General features: G+C 45.1%; 2 protein-coding genes across 10 annotated transcripts in view; one reads left to right on the top strand and one right to left on the bottom strand.

Annotated features, from left to right (window-relative positions):
* Nucleotides 1-5,671: 5,671 nt before the first annotated feature.
* Nucleotides 5,672-15,359, bottom strand: DHODH (dihydroorotate dehydrogenase (quinone)). 4 transcript variants are annotated; one of them, XM_026011607.2, is made up of 9 exons: nucleotides 15,298-15,359; nucleotides 12,961-13,173; nucleotides 12,631-12,830; nucleotides 10,817-10,899; nucleotides 8,297-8,484; nucleotides 7,611-7,724; nucleotides 6,811-6,964; nucleotides 6,492-6,651; nucleotides 5,672-6,016 (listed from the first exon to the last, which is right to left on the bottom strand). In XM_026011607.2, exons 1-9 carry the CDS (start codon nucleotides 15,316-15,318, stop codon nucleotides 5,962-5,964), a joined length of 1,188 nt encoding a protein of 395 aa, XP_025867392.1. In that variant the 5' UTR covers nucleotides 15,319-15,359; the 3' UTR covers nucleotides 5,672-5,961. The 4 variants fall into 4 exon arrangements, with proteins under 4 accessions (XP_025867392.1, XP_072587696.1, XP_025867391.1 ...); XM_072731595.1 differs by lacking the exon at nucleotides 7,611-7,724; XM_026011606.2 differs by lacking the exon at nucleotides 15,298-15,359 and having other exon boundaries at nucleotides 12,961-15,295.
* A 115-nt stretch (nucleotides 15,360-15,474) lies between these two features.
* Nucleotides 15,475-26,660, top strand: part of PKD1L3 (polycystin 1 like 3, transient receptor potential channel interacting) — a 69,166-nt gene continuing 57,980 nt past the window's right edge. For 3 of the 6 annotated variants that reach the window (XM_072731587.1, XM_072731588.1, XM_026011610.2), the window contains exons 1-4: nucleotides 15,475-16,688; nucleotides 17,468-17,654; nucleotides 19,108-19,230; nucleotides 24,554-24,661. In XM_072731587.1, coding sequence (XP_072587688.1) covers nucleotides 17,516-17,654; nucleotides 19,108-19,230; nucleotides 24,554-24,661 — 370 coding nt within the window. In that variant the 5' untranslated portion in view covers nucleotides 15,475-16,688; nucleotides 17,468-17,515. Of the gene's footprint in view, nucleotides 16,689-17,347; nucleotides 17,655-19,107; nucleotides 19,231-24,553; nucleotides 24,662-26,660 lie in introns of those variants that run through there. The other 3 variants (XM_072731586.1, XM_072731584.1, XM_072731585.1) reach the window with 1 other exon arrangement.

Genomic DNA, 26,660 nt, shown 5'->3' with positions numbered 1-26,660 from the left:
TTTTTTTTTTTTTTTTAATTAATGGTACATAGTAGGAAGTCTGTCTGTTAAAAGGAGACCTTTTTTTTTTTTTTTTTTTTTTTTTAAGTAGGCTCCATACCCAACATGGAACCTGAGATCAAGAGTCGTAGTTGCACCAGCTGAGCGAGCCAGGAGCACCAAAAGATCCTGTGAGGCACTTTACCTGCATCAGAAGATACTCAGGACCACGTTGAACCCTCCAAACCATTGTTTTTCCGGGTGAAAAAAAAATGGGGCATCAGAAGGATTAGTGGGTCTCCCCAGGTGGAACTCCAAGGTCTGCACTCTTCCTGCCAACCACAGTGAGTCATGGAGTGAAGAGCACTCTTTGGTGCCCTCACAGCCCCCACCCTGGCTGGGGTGGTTATTCTCCTGGTATTTTTCCCACCGTCCCCCTGCTGGTACTCCTGGCTCAGGGGAGTTTCTAATTGCTGCCACAGGATGGAATGGGCCAGACACCTAAACTGGAGACCTTAATTCATCTGGTCCACAAACCAGTTTTAATGGACTGATACAACATCAGCTCCAATTTTAAACAATGGAGCTGTCACATAAAACCTGCAGACTTCTGCCTTCTCTGATCAATGAGATGCCAGCTGGCCCTCCTGGGGGGACAAGCGACCTGGAGCAGAAGAATACAGTCTCTTGTGAGATGGAGCCTGCGCCCTCCCATCTACCACTGAGAGCAGAGATGAAGGGTCCCCAGTGTCCTGTGCACTCAGTTTTCCTGCCCAGAGGCACTGATTGAACACCACCAATAACTTCCTGAGCTATCCAAGGCACACCGTTGGCCCTGAGATGAAAGTGAGTAAATCATCTCAGCTCTATGTCTTAGTCTCCTGCTTGACCTTGAGAACACCATTCTGATGGGATGTTTTCCTGCTCCCATCCTCATGGATAACTGGACAAAAATATTGGCTACAGAACCTGAGCCAGAGCAGCCTATCAGAAGGTCAGCAGAGAAATGGCTATTTTTCAAGACACTAGATGTGTGTGACTTGATGTACCTACCCCTGTGAAGGAAACTACTGACGGAAGGAAGCTCAGCCCCTTCTGATACAGAGCTGTACCCACTCGTAGGCCCCACCAGCAGGAGGGTGACCTGAACAGGTAAGAATGGGAGAATCCAGGGAAACCTACTGCCTTTCTGTTTTCCTTCCCTGGGGGTCTGCCTCAGTGGAAGCCTCTCTCTCTCTCTCTTTCTCTCTCTCTCTCACACACACACATAGAAATGGGTGTGACAGTCACTCTGGCTGCAGCCCAAAGTGGCTTACTTACTAAACCCATTGTTCCTGTTTTCTTTTTCTGCAAGGAAGAGACATAATGTAAGCTATTCCCAGGGAGAAAGGGAAGGAAGAACAGCTTATTCCTGACCCATACTTGGAAACTCTTGTGTGAGGCAACATAAGAGGAAAGAGAAGGGCAGCCTGGGTGGCTCAGCGGTTTAGTGCCACCTTCAGCCCAGGGCCTGATCTTGTAGACCCGGGATCAAGTCCTGTGTCAAGCTCCTTGCATGGATCTTGCTTCTCCCTCTGCCTATGTCTCTACCTCTCTCTCTCTCTCTCTATCTCTCATGAATAAATAAATAAAATATTTTTTTAAAAAAGAGGAAAGAGACCCCCCCTGTCTTACAAAGTTGAAAGAAAGTACAATTTGGCATATCTCTCTAAAATGGCAATTTAGCAGTAACTACTAAAATTTAAGTGCATATAACCTTTACCCAAGTGATCACACTTCTGGGAGTCTATTTTATGGAAATTCTAGGGGCGCCCGGGTGTCTCAGTCAGTTAAGTGTCTGCCTTCGGCTCAGGTCATGATCTCAGGGTCCTGGGATCGAGCCCCACATCGGGCTCCCTGCCCCACCGGGAGTCTCCCTCTGCCTCCTCCCCTCTGCTTATGCTCATGCTCTTGTCTTTCTCTCTCAAATAAATTTAAAAATAAAAATAAATTCTACTAGAAGAGCAAAAGATACATAAACCTAGAGACTCACTGCAGCACTGCCTGTGATGTGAAATGGTGAAGACAGCCTACACACACCCAGCCAGAAGTAAATGCTGGTATGTCTAAGCTGTGGAAAACCACAGTTCTGTTAGAAAATGCATGGTACATCTAACAGAACACCAAAAAATTCCATCATGATACAGGAACAAAGCAAGCTGCAGGGTAAGATTTCACTTATTAACGGCTTATATTTAACTAATGTGAAATGGGCTGTGCCAATTATGCACAGAACACAAAACGTAGAAGTAAACAATGTATCAGCAAGTGGTATTAGCAACTCTACCCATCATTCCGCTCAATGATCCTGGGCCCCAAAGGGCTACCTGGGCACCGCCAGTCTATGTCTCCCAGCACCGTGGGCTTTTCTGGGCTCTGAGCATCATTTTGAGAGTTAAGAAATACTGGCTCTCCTTATACCACATGGCCCCTGGATGCCAGCCAAATACTTACCCTGGCCCTCAAGGGAGAAATAGCAGCCTGTTACAACTGTACTGAGACAGAATGTTAGCCTCCAACAGAGAACCTTCCAAGGGGTAACTCTTCCTGACCCCTTCCCTTTCCTGAGCAGTTAGTCATAAAACCATTAGGTAGCACAGAGCAAGGCAGGTGCCTGCAATGGGGCAAAACACAAGCAGGTGGCTCAGAGTAGCAAAGCCCACACAGGATGAGGAGAATGTCCACAGAGTAAGCAGAGAGGACACATGGTATGGAGCATCAGAGCAGCCCCAGCCAATAAGGAAAGTGACCACAGAGGGACAGGCCAACACAGGGGTCAGAGCTTAAACAGTGTGAGGATGATGTCTGCTGCGGAGAGCCACCTGGAGCAGGTATCGAGCTGCACAAGGTCAGGAGGGGGCTGTGGGTAGAGGATTTTGAGCCATTCAATAAAATTGAAGCATAAGGGGTTACACTAGTATAAACGAAGGTTTGATGAGGAAGTAGATAATTAATTACATAGTTTCAAAGTACCTCCCTATAAAATATTAATTTCAAAGAAAAATGGGTAATTTTGCAACAGACAAGCCTGGCAGACACATGTGAACATTTCCAGCAATGAGACAAACTGAAACCATGTGGCCCCTGGCAGGACGCAAGGACACAGTATTGTTTCTGGGATGTTCCTGCCAAAGCTGCATAGCCTGAATCCAGTCACAATGGGATAGCAGACAAACCCAAATGAGGGAAATTCTACACAATAATTGGCCTGTCATCTTCAAAAGTGTCAAGGACATGAAGTCAAGGACTGGCAGGAACTTTCCCAGACAGGAGACTAAAGAGACAGGACAACTAAATGTAACCTATCATTCTGAACTGGATACTTTTACAATGAAGGACATGATTGGGACAAGTGGTGAAACACAAAGCTGGCCTGTAGGAATCTTCTCTCGCGTGTAGCATAGTCCGCAAACGTAGTGGTTTGAAACACAGTCACTATTAGCTCACAGTTCTTTCTTTTTCTTTTTAAGATTTATTTATTTATTTGAGAGACAGAATGTGTGAGTGGGGTCAGGGGCAGAGGGAGAGAATCCCCAGGCTGACTCCTTGCTGAGCACGGAGACTGACTGACACAAGGCTTGATCTCCCAACCCTAGATCACCACCTGACCCGAAACCAAGAGTCAGAGGCTCAACCGACAGAGCCGCCCAGGCGCCCAAGGCTCAGCTGGGTTCTTTCTTTTTTAAGTTATTTATTTTAGAGAGAGAGAACCTGCAAGCAGAGTGAGGGACAAAAGGAGAGAAATCTTCAAGTAGACTCCCCACTGAGCATGGAGCCAGCGGTGGGGCTCAATCCCAGGACCCTGAGATCACGACCTGAGCCGAGATCAAGAGTCCAATGCATAACTGACTGAGCCACCCAGGTGCTGCATCCACTGGGTTTTATGCTCAGGTTATCACAAAGGTCAGGATCAAAGTGTTGGATAGGTTGAGTTCTTATCCAGACACGTTGGAAAGAACCTACTTCTAAGCTCACTCAAGTCTTTGGCAAAATCCAGCTCTTTGGGACGCCTGAGTGGCTCAGTGGTTGAGCGTCTGCTTTCGGCTCAGGGCATGATCCTGGGGTCCTGGGATTGAGTCCTGCGTCATGCTCCCCACAAGGAGCCTGCTTCTCCCTCTGCCTCTCTGTGTCTCTCATGAATATAAATAAGTAAGTAAGTAAGTAAGTAAGTAAATAAATATTCAGTTCTTTGTGGCTGTAGGTCTGAGATCCATTTTCTTGCTGGTTATCACCCCTGGGCCAACACCTTCCTTCTCATGCCCCACATCTAGTCTTCAAAACAGCAACACTTTCATCTCTTCTTATGCTTAGCATCTCTCTGATGTCTTCTTCCACAGAAAACATTTGCTTTTAATAGGGCTCATGTGATTAGACTGGACCCACCTAAACAATCTATCTTAAGCCATGAAACTTAACAGTCATGGGAGGGACATATCATCACATTGCTAGGTTCTGGAGATTAGGACAGGCCATTGGGAAGGGGGGAGGCATTTCAGAAATTCTGCGTACCACACAGCCTATAGATGAAGTGATGTATCAGTGCTCATCTCCTAACTTTTGATGGTTGTGTTGTGGTTGTGTAGCAGAATGTACTTGTTTGTAAGAAATCCACACTAAAATATTTAGGATGATGGAGCATCAGACCACCAATTTACTTTCATATGACTTGGTATTAAAAAATAGTTCTTTGTATTTTTTTCCTAAAATTGTTCTATACATGTGTGTGCAGATTGATAAAAAGACAGTTACGACACATGTATTTATATATAAAAACAAAAATATCTGGAAAAATTTAGAAAGATAGATACAAAAGTTACCTGTGATTACCTCTGGGACACAGAATTATTTAAGAGGGAAAAGAAGTATACAACTTTCATTTGGGGGCTATTTTAAAAAAAAGAAATAAATAGGAGAAAGATCTTCAAAAAGGACAGCAGGAGACTGGCTGCTGGTTTTGTGGCAGAGAGTGGGTGAACACAGAGGGAGGGCCGGGCTGAGGCCAAGATTCAATGATGAGGCAACAGGACATGTTAGTGCTGTTACACTCCTGTGCCTCTCGCAGAGCTACCCAGACATTGAATTTAATATAAAATCTGTATTGAGGTGATGGGAACAAAGATAATTTCCTGCTGGTGATGACAGCATGCCAGATACCAACGGCACTGCCCAGGCAAAGTTTCTAGCTCCTCTTTGCCATTTGCTTTTCAGTATTGAAAAGAGTGGTGTTGCTCTATCTCTTTAGTTAGTGACACACCTTATTAACATGTGTTAATGTCTTCAGGCACCTTGAGAACCTGTCTACCCAATAACACCCCAAGTCACTTTTTCTGTGACAGATTGAACTGAGACTCCCAAAATTGCTATGTTAAAATCCTACCACCTAGAACATCAGAATGTGCCCTTGTTCAGAGATAGGGTCTTTCCGGAGCCTATCTTTACCGAGGTGATCAAATTAAATGGAGGTCATCGGGGTGGGGCCTACTCTGACGTGACTGACATCCTTAGAAGAAGAGACGAGGACCTAGACTCACATAGGGAAGGCGATGTGAAGTCAGACAGGATGGCCACCCTAAGGACCTATTCTTGCAACTCTGCAAGGACCTATAGCATCTGGGCAAAGCCCATGGCCCTCCAGAAAGGGCTGGGATTTAAGTCCAGGTTTTAAATGGCTTTATTGTTTCCATGATTTTTTTCCCTAAAATATTTAATGTCCTTGCAATAGTAAATGGATTTGAATTTAGAGAGAATCATGAATGCAGTTAATGGTCTGACAAGCAATTAAAAAAAGCCTTATATTGATTCCAGTGACACTCATGATTGGCTTTTACAGTCATGCCGGAGGAAGGCTCTCGTGGATTGTGGCTCTCCACTCTCAATCCAGCTGCAAAAGCCTGCCTGCTTTCATGGGAAGATTCCAGATCAGGCTTCCCACCAACAACGTCCTCACCTCCGATGATCTGCTCCAATGGCATCTGTGATTCTGGTAAAACCCTGCTCCCTGGAAAAAGAAAACAAAGCAATTTCAGCAAATGGTGGAGGACAGGCCCTGTTCTCCCTGGAAGCCCTCGTTCACCTAGCTCCATAATGCACCTGCCTCTGTCTCCCCCAGATGCGTGCCTTGTGCCTTCTACATGGTCCTCACCCGGGAACTGAGAGGTATTTCCACCTAGGCCCTCACAACGGGAAGGGAATCAATTTCACGTATTAACAGCTCCCTGATGTCAAGCCAATATTACTGAACAGGGACGCTGCCAGAACTCCTCGGGCCAATAAACACCACTGACTCACAAGTTCTTCTTGAATTCCTGGGCTCTATTTTTTGTCATAGGAGCAACACAGTAATTTTTCCCTCCATTTTTGAATCCTTGAATGAGGAATAAATAGAGACAGGTGAACAGCATCTTCTCCATTTGAGTCATTCGGGTTTGATACCACATTAACTTCTGTTTCAAGCCACACAGGGCCCCACTCACTTCAAAAGGGCCTCCAGCTCCCGCTTGATCATGCCCACCACAGGCGGGCCCCGGTAGGTGAGGGCCGTGTACAGCTGCACCAGCGAGGCCCCTGCCCGGATCTTCTCCAGTGCGTCCTGCCCACTGCTGACTCCGCCAACCCCAATGATGGGGACTCCCCCTGCACAGAAGCACATGCAACCACGTGAGGAAAGGCAGGCAATGGGAGAGCCTCAGTCTGGCTCCTGCCCTCTGGCCCCTGATGAATGCAGACATTCATAGATCAAACCCCAGAGCCTGAGCCACACACAAATCTGAAGAACAAGGACTGAATTCTTGCCTTTGGTGAGTGCATACATCTCCCGGATGGTTTGGGTTGATAAATCTCGAAGGGGCTTCCCACTCAGCCCTCCGATCTCAGAGCGCAGGGCACCCTGGAGACTGGCAGGGCGGCTCACTGTGGTGTTGGTGATAATCAATCCATCGATGCCCAACTGCAGTGTGAGACAGAGAAAAAGCCCTCCAGTCATGGCACTGATGGAGCTGGAGAAGCTTCCCTGAGAGTCCGAAAGAACAGCCAGGCCAGGTGCCCACACTACAGACCCTGGAAGCAAGAGCTATAACAGAGCTTACCATGCTTCTAGAACAAGTGTCTGGATGAGCCTCAACATAACAAGAGTAGCCATCACATACTGACCACCCATAAGGTTCCACTAGGACAGGGTTTAATCCTTAGAACCACTCGCTTTAGTCCTGACCAAGACTCCTAGGTAGTGAGTGGTGGAACTAGGATTTGAACCCAGGACTTCTAGGTCCAGTCTGTGACTCCACCACTCCCCCATGACACAGGGACCTGAGGTTAGACTAGAGAAAGAGACAGAGATAGAATACCCTAGTCTGACCAAGGACACAACCGCAAATCTTAGAGCCCTTGCTAGATGAATGTGAGCAAAGAGAGAAGGGAAGAAATACAAGAAAACGACTCATCCAAACATTCCCTTCTTATTCTATGATGAGTTACATCAGGACAGGTACCAAACCAGCTCTCACTATTGCGGAAGGGAAGCCCCGCACTAGCCCAGCTGGCCACATGGCCCCCTTGGCAGTGGGGGGCATCCCAGGGCCCAGCCTGACTCACACCTCTTTCACCACACTGGCGATATCCTCCTTGTCCTGGGCCGTGAGGTCGGGTGCGATCTTCACCAACACGGCTGGCTTGTGTGCTCCCTGCAGGGCATCCCTCTCCTGCAGCACCTAAAGCAGCACGCAGCCAGAGATAGGGAAGCCTGAGCCCACAGCCAGCGGTGCCACTGACCTGCAGCCCCCGCAGCCGCAGACCAGCATGTCCTCACACTAAAGCACCAGCAATTGTCCTTTTCCAGAAATACAGCTCTCTGCCATGCCAAAGACCCCACCAAGATGGATCTGATTCCCTAGAACCAAGGGATCTCCAATATAAGTCCCTAACATTGTCATCGGTGCTAGCTAATATATTAAGGTTTATTTAGACTTTTTCACTAAAAGAGGTAACAAGAAAGTACTGTCACAAGTACTATTTGGTAAAGAGTCATCCAATTCATTCATTTCATGTACTCACTGCTAGGGACAGAGAGATAGTCCCTGATATCATGATCTTGTGGTGAAACAGCAGGGACAGGTGACAGAACCATTAATCACTGTTGAGCATAATCAGTGTTCTGATGGGGGATTACAGGCATAGCAAGGGGTCCCATCGGTCCAGGTGCTAAGGACAGCTCCTCGACCGACCGTGAGGCCCAAGCTTCTCCCTGGAGGACCAACAGGCTGGTGGACGTGTCATCGCCTACCTTGGCCAGCAGGTGGCGCAGCTCCGCCTTTCCCTGCAGGCTCCGCAGCCCAGCCGTGTTGGGACTGGACACGTTCACCACCAGATAGTCGGCCAAGGGGCCCAAGACGCGCACCCCCTCCGCGTAGTCCGCAGCAGCGTCCACCGAGGTCTTATTCTTGCCCAGGTTTATCCCCAGGGGCAGCCCCTCTGTGAAGATCGCACGTCAAGATTTTGCCCTCAAACGTCATCCCTGTGGGCCTCCCCCCGCGAATGCGACCCTCCTGTACCAGCGGGCAAACAGCTCGGGAAGCTGCTGCCTACCAACCCAGAAGAGCTCACCCTCTGCGCAGCAATGTCTGGGCAACAACTAGATCTTTTGCTGCATTGTGCCCTTTTTCTTTTTTAAAATTCCATGGGAAATGGAGAAATCAGGAGTGCAAATACTAATGATAAAAAGGCAGGGCTCAGGTAATGAGGACAGTCAGAAATCGACAGGTATGTCAGAAGGGACAAATGTTTACTCTCAAGGGCTGTCTGCTGGCCTAGAGTCATAGGCCAGGGGGTGCCGTGGGAAAGAAAATGAAAAATTAAAGAATATTACACAATACTGGAAAATGTTTGCCACTAATCATGCCTAAAATATAGAGGTATAATTCTTTTATAATGTAGAGCACATCCCAGTGCTCCCAGAACTGCCCTGGTTGCTCTCACAGCCCGGGCATAATTGTTAATGCCCACACCCTTCACTCTCCAAAATGTCTCCATTTGCACAGCAAGTATTACGCCAACCAACTTAAAAATCCATGAGATTATCAACTTGGATTTTGCACTTTTAGAAAAATACATTATATAGAAATATGCTGTGCGTGAAAGCAGGAGGCTGTCTGTACTTCTAAGATACCACCCCATCTGCAGAGGTCACTGGTACGTCAGTGCTGCTTTTCCCTCTCTGATGGTTGGGAAAAGACCTGGAACACAAGTGAGCTCCCAAAATGTGTGTCAGGTTTGTGGGATCAAAGAGCAACATCTAGTATTGCTCACCACCTTCTCATACCCTAAAATAGTCACCCTTTTAATCACCAGCTTGAAAGTAAATACGATTCCCTGGGAGGAAGGGAGGTGAAGAGGGGCCAGCACCCAATCAGACAAAAGCTACACAAGGCCTCAGGCTTCCCAAGTCCAGCCTCCACCAGGCCAAGCCATTTGTAAACTGATTCTTCCCCACACAGGTAAACTGGCTTAAAACAGAGCATCACTTTTGCTCAGCTAATGGATCTTTCATCAGCAGTTAGCTGCCCAAAGGGCCAAGACATTGAAGCTAGAAATTTCTGAATTACTCTGCCATCAAAGGGCCCCACAGCTTTTGTCAGTTTATGTTCCTTATTGTGCTAGCAACAAGCTGTCTTCAAGTCTTCTAGCTGCTGGAAAACATGATGTGCATAACTCTGCTCTGAGATCCTGCTTCACTCCAACCAATGGTCATGCTGGAGGTGGGGGTGAGAGAAAGCATGGGGTAAAGCTTGCACTGGCAACAATTAAAAGAAGGATTTTAAAAATAAATAATAATAATAAAGGAAAGGAAGGCAAGAAGGCAGGAGATTATCACAAGCTGTGGAGATCATATTACAACTTCAAAGCTCCCCAGATGGAAGGTCTGTAGTACAAGTAGTACAGCAAGGTCTGCTTCCACCAAAGCCTGGGATTTCCAAACAAGGTCACTTCCTCCTCCTAAAATCAGAGGTTGCTGACTGCCTGGGCCCTTTCAACCTCACTTCCTGAAGTGAATCTGAGGTCCATAGGTTTTCCTCATCTTGCCACCAAGACATTCAAGGAGACTCGACTCATGGCAGGAGTTCCAGAGGGATGCAATGAGGAAATGGCCACTGCTCCACACGATCTCAGAGGGCACCTGGGAAGGTGTGGTGAGGACAAAACAGCGCTGCAAGCACTCACTGTGCTTCCTGAGGGACAGCAAAGCAGAGCTCCCAGAGAATGGACACCCGTACCCCTGAAGGTGGCCTCCTATCCCGCACAGTGTTTCTAAGTAAGCCCAGGAGGATATTTTCCCAAATGTCAAGATTAGCTCTCCCCGAATAGGAAGGAGTAGGAGTAATTTTAATTGTCTTCTTTATGCTTCTTGGTATTTAGTAATGCTTCTATAATTAACATGCATTATTTACAGAACACACAAAAGGACAAGAAAGCAAGACAGAAGAAGACGGTGCTCAAGGCCTGCTCACATCTCACCTACCCGTGCGACCACAGAGGAGCCGCTTCACTTTGCTCACTTCTAAGCTGCTCCAGTTATGATATAACCCAGGCTATAAAATGAGGCAAAAGCTAAGCGAGTCTTTGCTAAATTGTGAAATTCAGTTAAAATCTTGGTGGCTGTGGTAAAGCCAGGAAGATTCCCGAGTTCCATAGTGTTTTTTTCCTATTGCTCAGTCATGTTTATTTCACTAGGAATGTTCCTGATATTTCCCCCACAGGATTCCTTCCAATAAATGAGGGAAGTCCCTCGAGAGCACCCCCACTTTACCTTCTGTGAGCCTGGCCTGTTTCTCCTGTCTGGCCCGCAACCTGTGTTCGACCACTGAGAATCCGTGACTGTTAAATCCGTATCTGTAGCACAGAAGCAGGTAGAGAGGGGACAACGTTAGAGCCCTCAGCCAGACAGCAAGGACTCTGGAAAGATGGCTTCATGGCCGTACCCACTATACTTCTGACTTTTTTTTTTTACTTCTGACTTTTAAAAACAGAAAGAAAAAAAAATTAGAGTCAGTTCTGAGACTTCTAAAGTTTAAACACCCCTGGAACTCCTAGAAAACTTGCTAGAACACCATCAAACATGGAGGGAAAGATTTAAATTTGTAAACAAGCTGCTCAGGTACCTAGCACTGGCAACAGCCCAGACTCATCACAGAGCTGCCCCAGACCCGTCTGGATCGGGCCCCCACTCCTTTCTAATGAACGACTCCCACCCAGGGGGGTCTCTCTGACAGCCCCATCCTGCACCTCCTGCCTGCACTCCACAAACACTCTCCCAGAGAAGAAATAATAACCAACACCTACTGGTTATGGCACTTTGTTACTTGCAGCCAAAAATACTGAACAGATAAAGCAGCACCCGTTTTTGTTGACTTAATGAATAAATTACTCCATTCATTCAGCAGGTGCTTACTGGGCAGCCACTCCGTGCCTCCCAGCGCGAGGCTGAACACGCAGGCTCTCCTCTCTGTAGACGACCGCTGCTCGTCTACATATTCTGCTAAGTACCGTTGTCCTGGTTCCTGTAGCTATCTGTGGCAGCCGAATCATAAATATACTTTGCCTGGAAATTCTGAAGATACTGATCCCAGCCTGCAGTGCAACAGGAAGATCAATAACTTCATTTCTAATGCTGGAGAATTTCCGTGAAACAAACACAATAAAGCAGGATGTGCAGTCCAATGATTCCCATAGGTCAATCTTCCAGAAGGCCAACCATGGGCCCAGAGGTGCTTATCAAAATCTCTTGAGGAAGCCCTCAGAACTCTGGTTACCAAAAAGTAGGAACTTTTTCACTTTCTGAGTTTGTTGTAGTGAATATTGCCTGGGGATTACAAAGAAAAGGGCTTGATACAATCTAGAAGGCTCCCTCTTACTAAAAGCAGCTGTACATAGGGGTTATTAGATTTTCCAGTTTACCAAACACCAGGGCTGCACAGTCTAATTCGAGAACTTCTAGTCACATGTGCCACTGAACACTCGAAATGTGGCCAGTCCAACATGAGAGTGCTCTAAGTCAAACACACATTGGATTTTGAAGACTTGGTACCAGTAAAAGTAGGTAAATAGCTAATTAATCATTTTTATTTTGATTATATGTTAAAATTACATTGAGAATAAGATGAAATACTTCTAGTTAAATACAATAATTATAAACAATTAAATAGAATCTATTAAAATTAATTTCATCCATTTTTTACTATTTTTTTCTTTTTACTAGTTTACTGTGGCTACATGAATATTTTAAGTTACATACAGAGTTCACATTTTATTTCTATTGGGCAAGGGCACTGGAGTAATAAAGCACAAACTCTAAAGTCAAGTAAGTCTAAATCTGTACCCAAGCTCTACCGCTTATGATCTCATGATTAAAGTCATGCAGCTCTCGGAGCCTCAGTGTGTGTATGCGCTAAACCAGAATACTAAAACCTGCCTTTATGCCTGCACACAGGTGGTGCTCAACATGGTTCCTGAACATTCCAAATAGCAGAAAAATGCCCACGCTGTATGACAAGCAGATCTCTCATTGCTGAGTGCCCTGCCGGGGAGAAGGCATTCCCTGGTGCCTCTGGGCTCTTCACCTACCTGTTAATGACTGCTTGGTCCTCAGGGAGGCGGAAGACTCTGGGCCTGGGGTTTCCTTCCTGAGGTTTTGGAGTAACACTGCCTATCTCAACAAAACCGAAGCCCATCTTGTAAAGTCCATCCACAGCTTCCCCATGCTTGTCAAATCCTGCAGCAATTCCAATTGGATTTCGGAATCTATGGCCCAGGACTCTCACCTCCTAGGAAGAAGGAAACAAAGCCAGAGGTGCGCAGGCTATCACAGTGTTTCTCAAAGCGCAGGGCCCAGCATGTCTGGGTTGGAATTACCCACAGAGTTTGTTCATCAGAAGGTGTTCCAAAAGCACCTACCAGCATATCTGATTCTTGAAAGGTGGCACGAGGAAGGAGCCCCAGGGAAGTGACACGAACGGCCAACCTGTGGGCTGACTCAGGGTCCAGCAGCCTCTGCATAGCTGGCATCAGGTGTTCAGCATAGAAATGTTCATCCCCCATGGCTGTCAGGTAGGAAGTGAAAAGAAGTCCTCCGCCCCCCAGGATGACCACAGCATCCTGGACCCGCTTCTGGAGGGAAAAAGAAAGGCCCACTGAAATTCCCCCAAGGCCAGACTGCAGTAACTTCTCTGAGCCCTTTACACCCATGCGCACAGGACATGAGATGTCACATGAAGCAATGTTTCTAGCCTTCTGCTAACACTGGTCTCCTTTGTTTCTAATCTTGCTCGCACGTTGACCTCTACTTCAGCGGCTGTATCCACACTACTGCTGACACTTCTCTGGTCCTGAAGGACTCCAGGCTAGAGGTTTCAAGAGAGGCAGTACAGCCTCCGGGGGGCATGTGGTAGGTATTTTGGAGGAATGCTAATAATAGATTTAGTGGGCAGGAATCAGTAAAGACAGACATCCTGCATTGTTTTAGGCTGACAGATGAATTGTCCCTGTCTTGTATGACTTTTGAACATCTCACTGACATTCAGTATGTAAAAAAAAAAAAAAAAAATATTCATAATATCTGAGCCTATATTCCACCACATAACACAAACTATCCCCTGCAGAGTTTTCATATACTTTGACTTTTCCAGAAATGCAATTCCCTTGTAAACTGAGGGACAACCGCACTTTTTTGCACAGAACATTACCAAAGATTGTTCACCATTTCAGAGATCTCAGGAATGGTATAGTGCTTTGCTTGGGTGTTTGACAACAAAACATACCTGAGGTGCTAGATTGTCTAAACAGAGGCTTAACCACCTGACTGTATATCTCATCACTGAGTCATGCCCCAACCTTTACATGCTGAAATACATGTTATTTTATTACAAATTCCTTTAATTTCTCTTTTATATTCAGAGTTAGGACATTATGCTGACTTTTTAAAATTATACATAGACATTACATTATACATAAATTCCACTTCAGGATAATAAATGTAGTTGCAAAAAAAATATTTTTTTAAAGCATCAGATCTTATTGAGTCAACAATCACTATCCTAGTTCAAAACATGCTTTGTAACGTGTTTCTCTAGTTATCACTGCAGATGATGGGTCACTCACTCATTCAGTCAATCATCTGCCCAACATTAAGGAGCACTCAAGAGTCCCTGCCCTCAAGGAGGACAGTCTCAGGAGACATCCTTAATCAATGGTCATGCAAATAGGGGCACCTGGGTGGCTCAGTGGTTGAGTGCCTGCCTTTGGCTCAGGTTGTGATCCCAGGGTTCTGGGATCGAGTCCTGCACCAAGCTCCTTGCAGGGAGCCTGCCTCTCTCTGTGTCTCTCATGAATAAATAAATAAATGTTTTTTAAGAAAATGATCACGCAAATATAGAACTGTGAAGATTGCTATGGAGAAAAAAGGTATAGGGTAATAAGAGAATCCAACCCAATCTCAGAGGTAGACAGGAAGGCTCCCTTGAGGAAGTGACTCAAAGCTGACATCCAAAGGATAAATAGGAGCTAACTAGGAGGCAGGGGGTGGGGGGAGTAGGAAAAGTATAAAGGCGCTCTCGGTGGCAGAGGATAATGAGATGCACCCAAGGAAGAGGGAAAGGGGGGAGGCTCCTTGGATGCCAAGGAATGAGGGAAAGCACCGCACGAGAGCTAGGGGGACAGGGAGGGGCATGGGCCAGAATGAAGATTTGCGTTTCGCTCCCTGCACAAGTCATTGCGGTGATCCGATGTGCCCTGGAGGATCACCCCAGCTGTTAATAAAGAGCAAGGATCTGCCGCCTTCCTTCCAGTCTCCCGCAGATTACAGGAGCGCCCCTTGGTGTCCCCCGACAAGCCCGTGAACGCGACCACACAAGTCCCCGCCCCACAATCTCATCGAGAAGGGCTGGGGCCGCGTCTCGGTGTAACTTCGTTGCTCGTGGGTCCTGCACGTCAGGTCGGGCCGTCCTGTGCTCCCTAGACGCTCGTGTGCCACGTGCCACAAAAACCTGGGCCCCGCGCGTTGGCAGACCCGCATCTGCTCAGACTGAGCGGGCCGTTAGCACGCGGGCCAAGCACACGCGCACAAGCACACGCACGCAACCCGCGCTGCCTCCAGCGACACAGACGCGCCGGGGGGCCCACGCTGGGAGCCGAATCCCGCCCACAGCTCGCCGCGGCCAGCCCGCGAGGCTCCTCTCCGCCCGCCGCCGGCCCGCGCTCCGCACAGCCTGCGCACAGCCCGCTCTCTGAACTCACTTTCAGCTGTCTCCACGCCATGCTCCTTCCGCCCCTGGACCCGCCTCTGCCTCATTTCCATTGGAGGAGATGGCCGCGAGCTATCCAATCACCGCCTGCGGCTGCCGCCTCACCAATCGCCGGGCAGGAGGGCGGGGCGGGCCCCTCCGCGGCGGAAACCGCCGGCTCGCGCCGTCAGGGCGGCCACGCCCCTTCCGGCCCGGGCTGCCCGCGCGGGCGCTTTGCGGTGCGGCGCTGCGGGGCAGGTGCCTTCGCGTCCGCGACCCTTCGCTTCCGAGCAGCGCTCCCATTAATATCTGGATCATTAGATATGCCGGTGCTCTCGGTAAAGCAGGTACCGGGAGTATGTGTCAGACACTGTAAAAGGGTTGGAATAAGATAACCCGAATCGAGCCCAGAGAAGATTCCATCAGCATCAGGTTTTACCTTAAAAAGTGCCTAAAACGGACGTATGTAGGTAGGTATGTGTGTTAATGAAGGTGTCGGGACATCAAGACTTTGTAGCCGAGTCCTGCAACCCAAAGGATTCCATTGCAGGGAAGACTTGGTGGACTCCTATTGAGAAAACTTCCAAGTTAATTGGATACTCGTTTTCCTGGCATTTCACGAGGTTTCAGTTTTCTGGTTTGTTCCGACTTCTGTCTCCCCAACCCCCGCAGAATTATTTCTCTTTATACACGCTTCCCGTTCGTATGCATTTACTCAGGCTGACTCCGGCCTGCACGACCGTTTTTGTCTCCATATGGCCCAAGTGCTGGTAATAATTTCTCCCTCATCTGAACCTTCATAGATATATGCCGTACCTGACCAGTTTGTTTTGTTTTTAAGATTATATTTAGTTGTGAGAGACAGGCAGAGCCGTAGGCCGAGGGAGGAGCAGGCTCCCTGCAGGGGGCCCGACGCGGGACTCGAACCCAGGACCCCGGGGTCACGACCTGAGCCCGTGGCAGACGCCCAACCGCTGAGCCCCCCAGGCGCCCCGCGCCGAGGGGCACTGTCTTTATGAACTACAATTGTTTGGTCTTTTTTTATCCGCCCCCCTAACTCAACTGTAAACGTTTTGCAAATAGGGGCCATACTATATCTTTAGTTTGATTCCTGCAGTGTTTCTCAAACTGGAAGAGTGTATTCTTGGATATACACCTGAGAATTTTTGATACTGGTGTCCTCTTTCTGTAGTGATTTTTTAAAGTAATATAAGCATCATTTGGACAAACAACTCTGAAACCTACCAAGCTATTTCAGAGCCCACGTTTATTTTGTACCTATTATCATATTTTGGCATCAAGAAAGAAAACCATCTAAAACAAATGATGGGCGTGCTGCTGGTGAAGAACAAACGACATACTACGGGAACAAAGGGTTTTCAGCAATTCAAGTAAAGCAAAGTGGTGAGAGAATGGTTTTTCCCTACAGCATGAAGTAGCGTGCCTGCCAAATCAAAACAGCCTGTGGGGCCCTAAGCCAGTATTGTGTTTATCTGTCAGATAGCTATTTGGTATAGCACGTTTTGATTTCATTGGTTTTCAGTTCCTGTTTGAATTTAACTTGTATTCGTTCTTTCATCAGATATTTACTTTTTGCTTTTTATGGTTGTGTAAGAGCTTCAGCATATAGTTTATGCCTAGTTTTATGTTTGGTCATATTTTAAAAAACAATACAATAATTTAAACACGTCTAGGGGGTCTGCAAGAATGGTTTCCTTTAAAAACACACACAATACATTTCTCAATTTTTAGCAACGCTGACTTATCTACTCCTTTACAGCGTAGGCTTAGCAAATAAAGATCTATTATAAAGCTAAAGGCACAGCTGGTTGTGTAGACACAGGTGGTGGTGCCCTGTAAATGCCCATTGCTTTATTGATCTTTGCTGTTTGTTTTCAGCCTATAGGGATTCCACCTGGATCCTTAAAAACAAAAATCCTTTTATCTCCTTGACAAATTGTTCTCTGTTCTTTAAAGAATCATACTAATAAGTATCACAAACCCACCAAGAATATATTTAAAGGACTAGATAGCCGCTGAGCCCCCACACTGTTTTTTGCTCACAGTTTGAAGAGAAAATGTTCTTTAGGGGAACATGGCTTTGGTTATACATCAGAATAGGTATCATTCTAGGAAGGGAGCTAAATACCCCAGACCAACGTGGTAAAAATAATTGTTATCAGCTTAACAGGTTTCACTGCAGCTATGAGGAAGCAGAAGATTATTGTCGTATGCAGGGAGGACACCTCGCTTACACTTGGAACCCAGAGGTCCAGCATCTTCTCTGGGACTTCCTGGAAGAAGGGCATAAGTGGTGGATTGGACAAAATCTAAAGCTGCTGGGAAAACATCAAGAAAATAACAACCTAGGTAAGGCTCTGGGATGTAGTGTTGACAAAGTAAAAGCCCTGACTTTTATTCTGGAACAGGAGAGAGAAAGAAATTTAAATCTTTCTGCTTTTGTGCATAGAAAAAAAAAAATCAATCACTTTACTTCATCACCACGGTTCCTCTGAAGTATTTCTGCTTTTGTGCCTCAACCTGTGATTTGTCTGTGTAGCAAAGATGATGAGATTTTTCTCAGTTTATCAAAAGCTAAGGCACCTGATATTTTACTGAAAGTACTAGCAAGATTCTGAGGTGGGAAACCTTTTATGGCCACTTTGTTCCTGGTACATACCTCTTCATCATTCTGGCCCCACGCTTCCTAATTCAGAAACCAGGAGAGAAATTATTTGCCTGTTACCTTTCTTATGGAGATATTTTCAAAATTATGCACCATAAAATTGTGGAGAAAAATCCAAGGCACTGTTTTATTACCACCATCTTCACTGAAGTCTAGGTGAATTAGTATGAAGCCTTGTGATAAAGAATGCATAATAGGAAAAAAATAAATATAATGTGTGGGGGTGATGTGGAGAATAAAGGCAAAAGAAATACAGAAAAAAATTAAATGTCCTTACAACTTACAGTCCATTGACAAGTACTTGAGACAGGCAGGGTGACCTTCCTCCAGAAGCTTAATGGCCTCAATGTTAATACTTTGCTGGAGGTGAAAGGCAACCTTAGCTTGACATTGGCCCAACCTCCAGGATCCTTGTAAGTCTTCTTTAACATCTAAAAATCCGTTTGGGGGATCCCTGGGTGGCGCAGCGGTTTGGCGCCTGCCTTTGGCTCAGGGCGCGATCCTGGAGACCCAGGATCGAATCCCACGTCGGGCTCCCGTGCATGGAGCCTGCTTCTCCCTCTGCCTGTGTCTCTGCCTCTCTCTCTCTCTCTCTGTGACTATCGTAAATAAATAATTAAAAAAAAAAAATTTTAAAAAAAAATAAAAAAAATAAAAATCCGTTTGGAAACTCCCTTTATCTCTTCCCTCTGACCCCAAAATATATGTTAGCAATCATCCTTCAAACATATGGCCCACTGATAACCATTTGATGGGTCTTGTGATTAAAGTTTACTGGACAGTCATAAATGACCCCTCAAGGTCCAGGAAACCTTGCTTCCAAATTCCTTAGAGGCTTATGCTACCTAACCCCTTCCCAACTTGAAAGAATATAATCAGTCACCCCTCACAATCCCAGGGCAGCTCTTTCTGCCCACAAGTCCTATCCCAATGTTTAATAAAACCACCTTTTTTGCCCCGAAGATGTCTCAAGAATTCTTTCTTGACCCTTTATTCCCAGACCCCAAAAACATGTCACATCCAGGGGATATCTTAAGTTTCATATGTTGGATGCTAGCAAAATTTGGTTTTCATATTTACTTATAAAAAAGGTTGATTTTGGAGTATGAGGCTCATCTGGGTCTGGCCCTCCCTCAGCAGGTGTCATGCCCCCCTGGGCCCCAGGCCCCATCAGCTGCATATACGTGTCCAGAAACTCCAACTGGATATCATCAAATGTGGACATCTGCTCACTGGGACATTCTTTCATTTGCCAGGCTGGTAAGTGATGAGAACACCTGCTGCCAAAGTCATAATTTCTAGAAACTAATTCTGCATAAGGAGAACAGCAGAGAGTATTGGTTAAGGAGTCTGTTTCATGAAAAGGAGGTAAATGCAAAGTGACATCCAAAGACCAAAGGAGGCAAAAGACAAGAAAAAGACTGTCAAGTCCAGCTTGACAAGGAATGGTTCATTAAAAGGGAACCACCCAAGAGGAGAATGTTTAGGAAGAGATGTGTACCCCAGACCAAGGACATCATGCCCCAAGATTTATTTAAGGGTATGGTTAAATGGAAAGAAAAAATGGGGATGGGGGCCGGGATGGGAGGGAATGTGCTCAAGAATATTTCTTGTCACAAAGTCTGTGAGTGATAGACCATAGGACGCCGATAGGGATTTTGATGATATATATTGATTTTCATGATGGATTTGAGAAACTGTTCATTTGGAATAACTTTCATATACATCTCACTCTGGTACGTATAGCTGTGTGTGATGTTGCCTTCATTTCTTGACTTGGGTGAAGTGTGAGAGAAAATGTAGCAGTCAATTCCATTTTCCTCACATGCACTCCTAACCCGTTCAGTGCTTGCGCTTCACAGGGAGGACCAGGAAAGCAAAGGAGGAAGACAGCATGTGGTGTAGGAAGATAAGAGGGTGAAGGGTGAGGAGGCTGTTGTCATGTAAGTTTGCTTCCTCAGGAGTAGGTGATGAGAATTGTGTGCATAAAGTTGGGGGTGTGGTTTTTCTTTTAGTCAACGTTTTTCGTGGTGGTTGTGTCCAGCATTTAGTCTTACTGCAGTGAATTCAAAGACCTTCCGATGTCTCAGGATAGTCTGAGTAAGAATTTTGTTCCACCTTAAAATGTCACATATACATTCTTACTAAAAAATGAAGCACCTATGGGTGTTTCATAAAACGGAATACATTGTAATATTTCTTTTTTTTTATTTTTTTATTTTTTAATTTTTATTTATTTATGATAGTCACAGAGAGAGAGAGAGAGAGAGAGGCAGAGACACAGGCAGAGGGAGAAGCAGGCTCCATGCACCGGGAGCCCGACGTGGGATTCGATCCAGGGTCTCCCAGATCGCGCCCTGGGCCAAAGGCAGGCGCCAAACCGCTGCGCCACCCAGGGATCCCTTTTGTAATATTTCTTTATTGTAAGAAAAAAACAGATCACCTTCTTCAAATACTGGGTATTGAAAGGACCCAGTATTTAGTATTTCCAGGTCATAAATGTTTGGCTTCCAGCTTTTCATTCTCCACCCTTTCAAGCTCTCTGTGATACACTTGCTCAGTGTTACCATGAGAGCATGAGGTTGTTGGTGAGGCCAAGGTTGTGAGGCCAATCTCTATATAAATGAAGTGGTCTTGTGTTCCACTGTCATAAATGTGAGTGTGCCACTTTACAATTGTGAACTGTTTTTCATCTTCACAGGAGGTTATTTGGCCCAGCTCATCTCCAGAATAGGAAAAGCAACCCTTAATATACCCTACATTTAGGGTATATTATACCCTAAATAGGGTGATGGTTTTCTATCCATTTTTTACTCTTCAAAGTTTGACTTTTTCGATATTTTCACCTACTCTTGGTTTGGGGATGAAAATGCATTTCCTGGGGCAGCCCAGGTGGCTCAGCGGTTTGGCGCCGTCTTCAGCCTGGGGCCTGATCCTGGGGACCCAGGATTGAGTCCCACATCGAGCTCCCTACATGGAGCCTGCTTCTCCCTCTGCCTGTGTCTCTGCCTCTCTCTCTCTCTCTCTCTCTTTCTGTGTCTCGCATGAACAAATAAATAAAATCTTAAAAAAAAAAAGAAAAGAAAAGAAAATGCATTTCCTGATACTATCATTCATGTACTCACAAGAGATTATTGCCAAGGAACATGGAATGGTTGTGTGGAAGATAATCTTGGGCAAAAAGAGTTCTAGGGGGATCTGGCTGAGTCTGTGAGCATATGACTCTTCATCTTGGAGTTGAGTTCAAGCCCCATGCTGGGTATAGAAATTACTTAAGCATAAAATCTTTAACAATTTTTAAAAATATTTTATTTATTTATGTGTCTCATGAGAGACACAGAGAGGCAGAGACAGAGGCAGAGGAAGAAGCAGGCTCCCTCTTGGGAGCCTGACGTGGGACTCGATCCCAGGACCCCGGAATCACGACCTGAGCCAAAGGCAGTTGCTCAACCACTGAGCCACCCAGGTGCCCCAACAAAAGTGTTTTTAAAGAGAATTCTATTTAGTTATCTAAGCCAACCCAGCAAATTCTGAGCCAATATTCCCATAATGAGATTAAATATGTTTCTGCAATTAAGAGATCAGGCTCCAAAGTCAGACTGCTGAGTTCATGTTTTGATTCTGGGACTTTAGTGTTGTGTCACCTCCAAAGGATTGTTATGAGGATTAGTAAGATAAGTAAAGTATTAGAACAGTACTTGGCAGAATTTGCAGTTCTTACTGTTAATATTATGGAATTTCTATTTTTTTTGTGCAAAATTTATTTTCTACTTCACATTCATGTCAAAGGTCATTGGATCTCTTGTCCAGCATTTAGTCTTACTGCAGTGACTAAACTCTTGGAGATCCAATATTGCTAATTATCTTTAAAACTAAAGTATTGGGGGGACCCCTGGGTGACTCAGTGGTTTAGCGCCCGCCTTCGGCCCAGGGTGTGATCCTGGAGACCCAGGATCAGATCCCACGTCGGGCTCCATGCATGGAGCCTGCTTCTCCCTCTGCCTGTGTCCCTGCCTCTCTCTCTCTCTCTATGTCTCTCATAATCTTGGGAGTCATGAGTTCGAGCCCCATGTTGGGTATAGAGATTCTTAAATAAATAAAAAATGTTTAAAAAAAAAAAAGAAATAGCTATTGTGGTCATAGTGTTTATTTATTTTTCTGTAAGCATAGGAAATGCCTCTTCTGGGGTGCCTGGATGGCACAGTCGGTTAAGGGCGTGACTCTTGATTTTGGCTCAGGTCATGATCTCAGGGTCATGAGATGGAGCCCAGCGTCAGACTCCATGCTGTTGAGCCTGGAGCCTGCTTAAGATTCTCTCTCTCCCTGTCCCTCTGCCCCTCCCCATCCTCCTGCACAGCGCCTCTCTCCTTAAAAGAAAGAGAGGGAGAGAGGGAGGATGGAAAGAAGGAAAGAAAGAAGGAAGGAAAAGAAATGTCTCTTCCAAAATAACATGTTGGTAGAAGAAGTATTTGTAAATTTGTTCCTTAACATTCAGAAGAGAGGTCTAATGTTTCATATTATGAAGTATTGTTACCAAAAAATGGAGAAATGCAACTTTAAACTGAGATACCATTTCCCACCTATCAGATGGGCATAAATCCACAAACTCAACAACATACTATGTTGGCAAGACTGTAGGGAAATAGGTACTCTCATAAATTGCAAATGGGAATGCATTAAGATACAGTTTCTAAAGAGAGGAATACTTGGGAATCTCTAGCAAAATTGCATTTACATCTACCCTTTGATCCAGTATTCCTGCTCCTGGAAATCTATTTTGAAGTTAGACTGGCAAAAATATAAAAAGACACACACATGAGGCTATTCGTTGTAACTCTCTGTGTAATTGCAAACAAGTAGAAACAATCCACACCCATCTAGTGGGACACTGGTTGTAAAAAAAAATAAGTAATATTTCTATGTACTACATTGGGGTTATTTGTATGTTGTTTTAGTGGAAAAAAGCAATCTGCAGAACAATGTATATTCTACTTTAAGAAAGAGGTTAATATGAATATAAATGCATATATACCTATATACATATCTAATCTATAAACATAATAGAAGAAAATAAATGAAAATGATTGCTTATGGAGAAGGGAGGGAATAGGATAGAAAGGAGAAATAGAATTTAGATCTTTCTGAATGTACCTGCTTTCATAATTTTAACATTGGAACTCTAAATTTTTTTTAAAGATTTATTTTTATTTATTTATGATAGACATAGAGAGAGAGAGACAGAGACACAGGCAGAGGGAGAAGCAGGCTCCATGCTGGGAGCCCGACGTGGGACTCGATCCCAGGACTCCAGGATCACGCCCTGGGCCAAAGGCAGGCGCTAAACCTCTGAGCCACCCAGAGATCCCTGGAACTCTAAATTTTTTACATAATTAGAAAGCAATTGGTTTTGTTTTCTAAAAATAAGGAAAAAGAATAGGAAAAGAATGGGATGTAGCAAGTTCAGGCAGATTTTAGGTTAATTTTGCTCAAGAGCAGGAAGGAAGTAGGACAGTAGTTCATGAGGCAATGTGAATTGGCAGTTTGTGTTAAGACAGAGTAAGTAGTAGCCAGGGCAGTGTCCTTGATCTGAGCTACCATGCTAAAGGGATTCACTTTGGGTAGGAGCACAGGGAGCTTGTAGGAGGAACAGGGCAGAAGTGGCCTCTGGGTGTACATGCTTGCTGCTCAGGGGCAAATTTGGTGGTGGGACTCTGTGGAAGGGACTCTTAACTGCTTCCATTTTCTTTTTGAAGCAGAAAGCAAGGTTATGACCTGACCTGAGAATCAAGATCAGGGACTTCCTTGTCATTGGAGGTACAGTAGAGAAGGAAGTGGGAGGAATCATCTCAGAGAGCAAAAGCATGAATAGACCTGGGGAGTAGAGTGTGATCACCCCGCTTGCCATCCAAACTTAAGCTGAGATATAGTCAGTGAGGTTGTACAATCTTCTCAAGCCATGTCGGGCAGCATGTGTGAGAAACAGCAAGTATACGTAAGGAGGCATGTTCAAGAATGTTATTGTTCTCCTACTGAACTCTTTTATCTCTACCAATAAGAATACAGAATATGAGGAGAATATTACACTTAGAATGTAATTTCTTAAAATGAACTTAATTCCGGGGCACCTGGGTGGCTCATCAAGTAAGCATCTGCCTTCGGCTCATGTCATGATCCTCAGGGTCCTGAGATGGAACCCCATTTCAGGCTCCCTGCTCAGTGGGGAGTCTGCTTCTCCCTCTCCCTCTACCCCTCCCCTCTGCTCATGCTCTCTCTCTCTCTCACTGTTTCTCTCAAATAAGTAAAATCTTTAAAAATTTTTTTTGATTAATTTAATTCTGTCTTCATGGTGTTGACTCCGTCAGTGGACCTCATTTTGTGATGTTGGGTCATAGAAGGTGATGTGACTGCTCCATAGCAAAAGAGCTCCCTGAGAATTCCTACGTTCTTAAAAAAAAGGGGGGGGGTGTAGTAATCTTTAATTTGTGTTGTTTTGATTACCATGCATATGCTGGTAACAACTATTTTATAGACTTACAGCTAGTTACACAATAGAAATTATCTTTTCCATTGGCTTCCCAAATAGATGCCTTTTCAGACCAACATGAAAGACATGGAAATAATCCTCATTTACATTGGAGACCTGAGGAGACAAGAGGAGAAATGGCAGTACCAAGAAACAAAAAGATCCCAGGTAATGTGTAGTGAAATCAATCTTGCCTGAAAGGATACACAAGTGTTAATTAATGCTGAAGTGTATCATCATAACATGTACTCAATATTTGTTGCATTCTGTTTTGTCTGATCTTATTATTGCAAGTTTTACTCTCATTTTATAGATACTTAAAAAAAATTTTATCTGACAGCAGAAGCAGGGTGAACGAGAGAGGAAGAAGTAGGCTCTCCACTAGGTAGGACACCCCACGTGGGCTCAATTCCAGGACCCTGGGATCATGACTTGAGCAGAAGGCAGACGTCCAGCTGACTGAGCCACCCAGGCGCCCCAATACTTTATTTATTTATTTTTTTTACTTTCTTTCTTGATGGGCCTTTGGCCATCTTCTTTTCACATGTGCCCCAAACCAAATGAAAGATAGGATTTTCTCTCACAAAGGTTTCCATCCAAAGAATCATCTTAAAGTCCTTGCAGATTCTTTCAAATTGTGGTGTTCTCTCTTATTTTAATTTTGAAAAATAAATATGATATGAAAAAGGATGCATTAGCCTGAAATGACTTCAGTCAATACCAGTGTTGGATGATTATAGAGATCATCTGACCAAATGGGTGGAAAAAGAGACAGATTTAAAATGTAGCTAGTGGGACCCCTGGGTGGCGCAGCGGTTTAGCGCCTGCCTTTGGCCCAGGGCACGATCCTGGAGACCCGGGATCGAATCCCACATGAAGCTCCCGGTGCATGGAGCCTGCTTCTCCCTCTGCCTATGTCTCTCTCTCTCTCTCTCTCTCTGTGACTATCATAAATAAATAAATAAATTAATTAATTAATTAAAAAAAAATAAAATGTAGCTAGTGATTATTCTGAGGGGTATGACCTCACAACTTCAAGTTTTAGATGTCTTTGTCAACAAGCCTATTAAGGATCCCTTAAAAGAACAATTCTGAAAGTGCTATTGTAGAGGCATAAATATCTATCTCAAGGACAAATGTAAAAATCAGCTTTTCTGCATGCTTTTGTAACTGAGTACTTATGAGTTGGGGAAGAAATGTTTCGTGATGGCATCAGATGAAAATAAAGTTGGTGTACTTTCAAAACTGTTAAATAATTACAGAAGTTGCTCTGATGGTAATTAAAGCACCAAGGCTGAGAATGCATTTGAAAAGTTTCAATAAAGCCACTTCCTGAAATGCGAGTTACATTACTTTAGATAACACATGATTTTTTTTTTAATTTTTATTTATTTATGATAGTCACAGAGAGAGAGAGGCAGAGACACAGGCAGAGGGAGAAGCAGGCTCCATGCACCGGGAGCCCGATGTGGGATTCGATCCCAGGTCTCCAGGATCGCGCCCTGGGCCAAAGGCAGGCGCCAAACCGCTGCGCCACCCAGGGATCCCGATAACACATGATTTTAAACATGCCTTTGTAGAACAAGTTATTCCATTAAGTAACTAGATTATTTGACTGTTTCACCTACATCCTTAGAAATGATATAGTCAAGTTTGCTCCAAAACAGCTAACTTTAAATCTCCTTGAAGAACACAGAGGCAAGAAGCTAACACAGCTTTTATAGACCATGAGATGCAAGTTACAAGGTGATGACAGCAGAACAAGGCATTAAGAGCTTGGGTCTCATAAACTGTGGAGCCATCTCATCAGCCATGGACTGCTTGCTTGTTTACACTGTTAGGAGCAAGAGAAATGAACTTCCATTTGTTCAAGCTCCCATTCTGACTTCTGTTACAATAACCGACCCTATGCTTTTAAGCGTACATCCTGCTAAAACATGGCCTACTGGAAAGGGACAAGAAAGGCCTTTTGAGTGTTCATGAGTTCCCAAAAGAAGGGATAATGGGAAGCCTGATCCTTTTCTTTAAGGAAACAGCCTGGAAATTGCACCTTACTTCTCATATCCCATTGGCCAGGACATGATCGCATGGCCATACTGCTGCAAGCAAGGAAGGCTGGGAAATGTAGTCCTTGGTGGGGCTACCATGTTTTCTTAGAAGGAAGGAA

The sequence above is a fragment of the Vulpes vulpes genome, chromosome 12, assembly GCF_048418805.1.
Source record: "Vulpes vulpes isolate BD-2025 chromosome 12, VulVul3, whole genome shotgun sequence".
NCBI lineage: Eukaryota > Metazoa > Chordata > Mammalia > Carnivora > Canidae > Vulpes > Vulpes vulpes.
This window is presented reverse-complemented; position numbering and strand designations above follow the sequence as displayed.

Excerpts from the sequence above, each read along its gene's own strand:
- DHODH (XM_026011606.2), bottom strand. The coding sequence starts at position 13,251 with ATGGGTGTAAAGGGCTCAGAGAAGTTACTGCAGTCTGGCCTTGGGGGA. Across the intron at positions 10,900-12,630 it reads GACCAAGCAGTCATTAACAG|ATACGGATTTAACAGTCACG; the intron begins GTAGGTGAAGAG and ends TCTGTGCTACAG. Across the intron at positions 6,965-7,610 it reads TCGCCAGTGTGGTGAAAGAG|TTGGGCATCGATGGATTGAT; the intron begins GTGTGAGTCAGG and ends CTCACACTGCAG.